This window comes from Arachis ipaensis, chromosome B06 (genome assembly GCF_000816755.2).
Source record: "Arachis ipaensis cultivar K30076 chromosome B06, Araip1.1, whole genome shotgun sequence".
Classification (NCBI taxonomy): Eukaryota; Viridiplantae; Streptophyta; class Magnoliopsida; order Fabales; family Fabaceae; genus Arachis; species Arachis ipaensis.
In genome coordinates, this window is record NC_029790.2 from 6,093,919 (window position 1) to 6,102,477 (window position 8,559).

Consider the following 8,559-nt stretch of genomic DNA (forward strand, 5'->3'; position numbering starts at 1 on the left):
GAGGAAGGTGAAAAGGAGAATGATGATGATGAGGGTATTTTGGTCCAAGAATTCGGGGAAGGATGATTTTAAAGCGTTTTTGAACGTTGATGATGATTTTAATAACGAAAAAAGGTCGGGGACGATTTTAATTTTGACCCAAGAGGTTAGGGACGAAAACAATACTTAACCCTTAGAAAAATTGCCTCTTTTTAAAAAGAGTGATGCTATATGTACAAATATTTTTGTAATTAAGTCTAACCAAATTAATACAGAATCTAGTAGAAAAAAAAGTTTGTGTATGTCACTATTTTTTTTTTTTTGCATTTTTTGCAGCACACAAACTTTTAAAATTTAACACAAAAAATTTTACAAATAACACAAATTTATTAATATAGCACACAATTCTTTTTCACATAACAAATTTTTACATATAGCACACAAATCGTTGTTACGAATATATTTTGTTTGCTGCAAATGTATTTTGTTATTTGGATGAGTTGTGTGTAATTCTCCAAAAATTTATGTTGCACATCAAAATTTCTGTGCTATCACTAAAATTTATGTGTTGTGCATATTTTATTGGTACAATATACAAATGTTTATATATAGCACATGAATTTTTGCTACAAATGTATTTTGTTATTTGGGTGTTATATGTATTTCATTGGTTAGGAGAAGATGAAAACGACGAGTACATTGTTTTAGTGTGATTAAGTGAGGTGAGTGATTTGCTTCGCTTGTTGCATGAAGAAGATTGAAGGATCTAACCTAAGGTGATTCTGCGTGGTGGTTTCTTCAACTTCAAATCTAGGTTGTCAAGGACAAGTATTTTGAAGGTCTAGTAAAAAATTCCTTCAAGTAACCAAAGTTATTAAGAACATGTTTTTTAGAGGTCTAGTAGAAAAAATAATTTCTTTTCTGTTAATTCTATCCTTTTACATTAAAGTTTGTGCCTTTCAATTCTATTTTCATAATTAATCCTCCATTTTTTGTTTCTGCTGTTAATTTCCTTATCATACACGATGATTATAATAAAAGAGAATGAGGAGAGAAAAAAAAAGAAAAAAATAAATTAAACAGAAACAACATCAAGAAGAAGAAAAATTCCACTTGTGTATAAAAGAGAAGAGTAGGGACTTGGTTAAAAATTTAGTTCAAAATATGATTGAAGGTCTCATATTTCTCTCTTAAAAACTCCCTTTTAAAAGTGAAAAATATACCTACGAATTCAAAAAGGGAATTTTTAATAAATCCTACAACTTAAAATAAAAATAATAATTATTTTGAAAAAGAAAAAATATGTGAAGAAATTTTTTTTCTTTATTGGTAAACAGTCAATTAAAAAAATGGTGGATACTACAATGAATACTTTATAGAGTAAAGTATTGTTTTTGTCCTCAACGTTTGGGGTAAATTCTATTTGTGTCCCTAACGTTTAAATCGTCCTATTTGTATCCCTAACGTTTGTAAAAATGATTCAATGTTATCCTGCCGTCAATTACACATCATGAGCGCTTTAGTTTGAGTTTTAAAAATCTCTTCTTGAAGTTAGAATACAAATGTTTGGGATAGAATCGATGATCTACTCTGAAAAATAGCTCATCAAATGTTGAAACTAATTCCTACAATATTTACATAATTCACTTTTCTATAGACATAATTGAATCTAAACACAAATAGTGGGTATAATATTAAAATCGAACACATCCAAGTGAGACCTAATTGAGAATGAATACATCTAAGTGAAAATAATTGAAAAATATAATCTGATTTGTTAGTATAATTGATAGTAGGATAACATTGAATCACTTTTATAAACGTTAAGGATACAAATAGGACGATTTAAACGTTAGGGATACAAATAGAACTTACCACAAACGTTGGGGACAAAAACGATACTTTACTCTACTTTATAATTGTCTTTATTTAAAAATATTTCTTTTTTACCCTTAGATGATGGATTGTATGATTAAATTTTAATATCTATAAAAGTGTTGTCTTTGTTTAAAATGTAGTTAAATAAATGGGGGATGCTCTCATAAAGATGCGTAAAACATCTTTCTGTAAAGACATTTACGTGTCGCATTATTTTTGGACGTATTAATGAACCGGTTATTTTTGAATTTCTTAACAAATTAGAATAAAACCAATTTTTTTTATAAAATAACAATAAACCCAATTTTTTTTAGAGATTTAATTGTATTTTTTTAATTTTTAGGGATTTAAATGGCCAAAAAACAAAAAGTCAGGAATATAATTGTCTTTTTATAAAAAAAATTAAAGATATTCGGTTTAGATGGTATGATTCGATCAGATCAAATCGGGTCTAATAATTATAATGCAGACAATTAGATTTATTATTGTTGCTATAATAAACCGATTTTGTTCTGGTTTATAATAAAAAATTAAATTATTAACTGATTTAATAAGAATGTCCAATAATAACATGACATGTGTAAACGTCTTTAAAAAAAAAAGATATTTTTAATATCTTTATTAAAGTGGTCTCCTAAATAAATAAATCACTTTTAAACAAAACATCTTTATAAAAAGATGTTTTTCCATCTTCATTTCAGTAGTTACCTTAAAAAATATGGAAGAAGTTCTCTTTATAAAAAACACTCAAGTTGAATGACGCGACTAATCATAGATAATAAGAAACGTTCCCACTGCCAACGTGCACAACTTTACAACTCACATGTTAATGACTGCGCCAAACTTGCAAGAAACAATCATTTTCATTGAGAAGATACCTAAACATAAATCAAAAGATATTGTGGAAAGGATGAAGTTAAATTTAGCTAACCGTCTGATAGTGCAACTCATATCATTAGATTCATTACATCACGAGTTATTTAAGGAGAAAACAAAGAGGTTTGTTAACAAGATTCGTATTGCCAAAATCATAGATCATTTGCATCAAAACTGGTTATACAGTAGTTAAGATTAGGAATGATGATCCAGAGCATAACATGATGAACTTGAATAATAAATCATAAAATCAAATAGACTTATGTACATCTGTAATCTGAACAAGACTACAAGCTCAATGATGACTTTAATGTATTGATGTGGTTTATTTATTATTACTTGTTAGCAAATGGGTCAATAATATGAAATTAAGTTCCCAACCCTTTAATATAGCACAACAGCATCTAACATCTTTTGTAATTAGCTACCATTTCATCCAAAAATCCACATATAATAAAATTATGCAGCTGACAGATTTTGTTCTTAGTCATAAAGGATTTTTTAAATATAAAAAATTTTAATTCTAAAGATGTTCGATCAACAACTAAACTAATAGTGCTTGCAAGGCTGAGTAGAAGCAACCCTTACAGAAATATCTATTGATTTCCTCAATCAAGCAAATCCGAAGCTGGATTCTTCCTAAAACCATCAACTTGAGCCAACAGATTTGCAAAATCCCTGTTGGGAAATACGTTATCAGCCTTCATGCTGTCCCTAATCCGATAGGCCGGAAGCTTGGCATTTATATAGGCCTGTACGAGAATTTGGTATTGCCTCAGACGAATCGTGTAGCCAGCTTGTTTGATTTTGTGCAAAATCTTTTCTGAATTATGGACGTCGCCCCTCTTAGCATACTGCTCCATAATAGCAATATAAGAAATGATTAATGGTTTCAACTGGCTTTGCATGATAGCCTTTTGCAGAATAGTGTCTGCCTTCTCCACTTCCCCTGCTTGGATGTGAAGTTTCACTAGGTCGTCCAATGTCAATGGGCCTATTTGACACCCGCTCTCTGCCATTCGCTTAATGAGATCTTTGCCCTTTGCTAGCATCTTATTATTTGCATAAACCTTCAGCATGACTGAGTAGTTCTTGGAAGAAAGCTTCCACCTCTTTGATATCATTTCGAAAACAGCCTCTGCTTCATCAATTTTCTTCAACTTTCCAAAAGCTTCAATCGCAGCGAGACAATCTTCAATTCGAGGGGAAGCCTGACAGACCTCCCAAATTCTTCCCACTTCATCAGCCTTACCCAGATTTGCGTATAGAGGAAGCAAATATCGACCAAGCCAAGAATTCTCTTCCAAATTTTCACCTTCCATTTCCTTCAACATATCTTCGGCTTTTTTTTCAAGCCCAGCAGTTTTGTAGTGTCCAACCAAAACTGCTTTTGTTCGGATGTCTGGTTCAATCCCTTGAGCCTTCATTTTCTCAACAATTAGATCCATGCCATCAATATCTTTGGACTGGCCTTTTGCGTCTATTAATATTTTATAAGTAAAAGGCGAAGGTTTGACATTCTCATTTTCCATCATCAACAATACATCGGCTATTTTCTTCTTGTCATGCCTCTTATACAGAAGAAGCAACTGATTCCAAACAAATGATGTAAGAGGGAATTTCAAATCTTTCATTTTGTTGAAAGTTTCCTCTGCTTTCTTCAAATTGTTCTGAGCAACACAACTTGCTAAAAGGGTTTGATATACTGTCTCTCCTTTAAAAGATTCTGGAATACGCTCAATGTACATCTCCGCTTCATGTAACCCACGCAATTTAGCAATCAAATCAACACGGGTAGCATGATCTCTCTCAGTAACTTCAAGCTGACTTTTTGATACAACCCACTCTGAGAGCTACACAGAACCAACGATAAAAAATAGATAAAATCACATTGGAAGACATTATTAATGTAAAAATAAAAAATAAAAGAAAAACATTTACAGCTAGCAACAAATCAGTAAAATAAACCTACAAAAAGCCAAAGTTAACATGTGAACATAATTACAACAAATAACTGATGAAAAGATGCCCATAACTTGCAACAGCAGAACAATTTACTTACGGTCAGGTGCATTTACAGCTGATCAACATGATATGAATGTTAGAATTTCGCACAAGGTCACAAATGAAATTAGCAGCTGTAATGTTCGATACACATTCATGACCCAAATTCTAATCATTACATAAAAGGGGTATTCATTCCGTGAAACATTGAGGGAGTGAAACAGAAGGATTACGTCAAAGGAAACTAAACACTCACAAGATTCTTCTTAAAAAAATCAATAGTGGCTAAGGTACGAACAACAAAGTCATGACGGAGGAGTTGGAGCATAGCATGGCATGACATTGAATGACAACATTAATTTGCTCAGTTTGAGAGTTTCAAAATGACATTACTTGAAAATATTATTCAAGAAAACATCAAATATCCACCATTATTGACATATAAGGGTAATGAGAAATTAACTTAATTGCTAGCACAATACTTTTAATGCTATGTTCTATTTATTAGGAGCAAAAAAATAGTTTGATCCAATTACCTGAAAAGCTTTAAAATACAGTTTGCGCCTTCGAAGATTAACCATGGCCAGTGCGATATCTTGTCTGCTTAGTTCTTTCCCTTCTTCAACCCACTTATCCATAAGCACATGAACAGAAGTAGTTGGAGAACTATCAATCAATTTGAAAATTTCGGACTGAGCTCGTCGACGTACTTTTTTCTCACTTGGTTCAACCTCAGTGTCTGAAAACTCCAACTCCTCGCGTGGCTCCTCACCATCTTTAATATCATTGAATTCGTCTTTACCATATTCAGAATCAGCAGCTGGTGTCTCAAGCTCAGAAAACCCATCCTCCAAATCATCCTGATCTTTCGTGCTACTGGCATCAGCTTGTGAAGAAAGTTCGCGCCTACTCACAGTGAATTTTAAGGAGGCATGCCCGGAATGGTAGAACATATTCGGCAACAAAAAACGACCATATGCCATTCTAGATGAGTCCAACGTACTAGAATCATCTTCCACCCGAGTACCCGAAACTGATTTGATGCAAGAAGCTCTCACATTAAACCCTCGGTTCCTAGGAAAAAAAGTTCGCACCATTAAACAATCAGCTCCTAACCCTCACTAGTATTATAGTTATAGAAATAAATGTAAAGCCTGAAACAGACAAATAAAAATTTCATAAAGGAAATGACATTCTTTCTCTTTCAAATAGACAATGCATAATATATGTATTCTAAGTTGCTAGACATGTGAGGCAATCCAATTGATAAGAACAACGTACTAATCAATAAAATTTAGCTCGTCTATCTTCATTTCTTAATCTATTGATATTGTGTTTTAGTGTCGCGGATGCATATTTTCTCCCTCAAATTTTTTATTTGTTATCCAATTTCTCCATTACAAAATCAATTCAAAAAATTGACAAAAGCGGAGTTGCAATCGAGACTAGGGGACGCGAACGGAGCTATAAGATTGATTTTTTTTTATAGCAGGGAGAGAAAAGAAGAGAAAGAGGACGATTAGGGTTAGGATTACCTGAGAGGAAGAGAAGCTCGACGAAGAGCCCACATATTTGACGGAGCAAGATCGCTGGAATCGGAAGTACTACAGTGAGAGTGAGAGTGAGTGTGAAAGAAGAAAGATGGAAGCTTGGCTTGAACCTTCAACCCTAGTTAAAACCCTTCTCTCTCTACCTTTTTTTTTTTGGGCTTGGCTTCTCTCTCTACTTTTATGCACTAAATAAAAATATAAATGGACCAGTTTTTTGGTCCACTCATTGAAAGACTTTTGTATCTGTTTTTTCCAAATTACTAAAAAAAAATGTATATGTTCACAAAAAGAAAATGTATATTATACATTAGTATTGCATTGAAAAAAAATATTTGACTTATTAAATTTCATTTAACATTATTGTATATATGGTAAAGTTATTAAGGTGGGTATGCAATTATTTTTTACATTATTTTATATTTAATATTGATGTTAATTTAGTATGATAATCATGATTTTGAAATAATCAACGGTTGTTCATATTCAGAAATTTCAAATTATTTTTGAAATTATTTTTTCATCTTCAAATCATCAAACATTATCCTACGAGGCAATTGAATATTTAAAAGAAACCATTAAAAACAATTTTATTTTTTTGTGTATATAAAATAGAAGATGGAAACTTGGAAAGTATATTTTGTGAGTCAAAGGTGAAAACAATATGGTGGATGGCCTTAAGTGACGATGATGTGTATAATAAATGAGTACTAATAATATTAAAATTTGTCTGAGAATTGGATGCAATAAGATGTTAAATGTAATAGATTATTCTTTGTTATTATTTAAATTATTTGACATAATAGAAGTATAAAGATTTTTGAAAATGAAGTACTTAAGTTTAATAGTAATTGGAAGCATGTTAAGGTTCTTATAAATCAATGTGATTAGTGAAAGAGAAGAAAGCATATTAAGGTGATGGATTAAAGCATGTTAATGGGCAGTAGTGTTAGTGGGTATGTGTAGTATATATTTTTAGCTATAATAATTTGATTGACGGTGGATACTTTGAAAACATCCATGGTATAATAAAATGTTTTATGAGAGAGAGTGTTATTAAAAAATATGAGGGTGAGATTATTATTTTAAGTATGGAATTAATATTTTAATTTTTATCAGAAAAATTAAAGGTCAAAGAAAAGGACATTATGATCTTTATTGATAATAAGACTGAGATCTAAATGGAAAGGAAGGAATGTCTTTAGAGCAATGGAACCTAAAGAATAAGGCTCATGGATAAATCATTTGATGCAAAATATTGGAATCAAATTTAAGAACACTACTGATTTTAAGGCAATAAATAAATGGGAGAGTATGGTTATGACTTATGATAAAAATACATTATTTATATATAAATAAAACAAGCAGATCAACAATTTTCAAGTAGACAAGGAGCAATAACGCTGAAGTAAAGTAAAAATCTTTAAATTAAAGCATTAATATTAAAAGTATTTGTATTTATGTAGTTATATTAACAAATGATAGATATTAAAAGGCAGTTTCATTCACAATGATCCACCAAAATTCAGATCAAATCACAATAAAAAAAAGCATTTTTAGACAACCCAGATCAAATAATCATTCAACAACCCAACAATTACAACACAGCAACAAATATTACAATGACATTTGAACAAAAATTTTAGAAATTAAAAGGAAAAAGAAAAAATCGAGCATTCAGCAACTAGAGCAAAATTAAAAGCAGGGCCACTAACTTTCGGCGAGAGCAGAGACGACGGCAAGCGGTGACCCAATGGCGAGCTGCTCCAAGCCACAGTCACAGAAGCCAGCGAGGATGGGGACGATGTGCCAAGTTACCTGGGTTCCGGACAGGGGGAAGAGGAAGAAGCGGAAGCGCCGAGCCTGGGACGGCGGCGGCAAAGAACCTAGGATTTTGGTTTGGGACTTTCACTGCTTTGCTTCAGAGGGGTAATTGGAGAAGATAAAGAACGATTGAATTTTTGTTTTTTTTATATGTTTTGCTTAAAAGGGACACAAATGATTAGAGAAATTGAAGAAGATGAAAAAATTTTGATTTTTTGTTTTTTTAATATGTTTTTGTTTTGTTATTTAAATTATTTGAAAGTATAAAATTAGGATTAATTGAATTCTAAAATTTTGTTAATTTAAAAGGATATTTTTATCTAATGAAATAAAAGAAAGATGTTTAAGACTTTTTATAAAATTAAATAAAAAATATTTTTTTATTTTTATTAAAATATAAAAATAATTTATTAAATTTATTAATATGATATATATTTTAAAAAATAATTAT

At 31.2% G+C, this 8,559-nt stretch overlaps 1 protein-coding gene across 1 annotated transcript; it reads right to left on the minus strand.

Moving 5' to 3' along the window:
- Positions 3,038-6,467, minus strand: LOC107645561 (pentatricopeptide repeat-containing protein At1g80270, mitochondrial). Its single transcript, XM_016349619.2, has 3 exons — positions 6,273-6,467; positions 5,274-5,811; positions 3,038-4,586 (listed from the first exon to the last, which is right to left on the minus strand). The coding sequence occupies exons 1-3, from the start codon at positions 6,305-6,307 to the stop codon at positions 3,342-3,344; spliced, it is 1,818 nt and encodes a 605-aa protein (XP_016205105.1). The 5' UTR covers positions 6,308-6,467; the 3' UTR covers positions 3,038-3,341.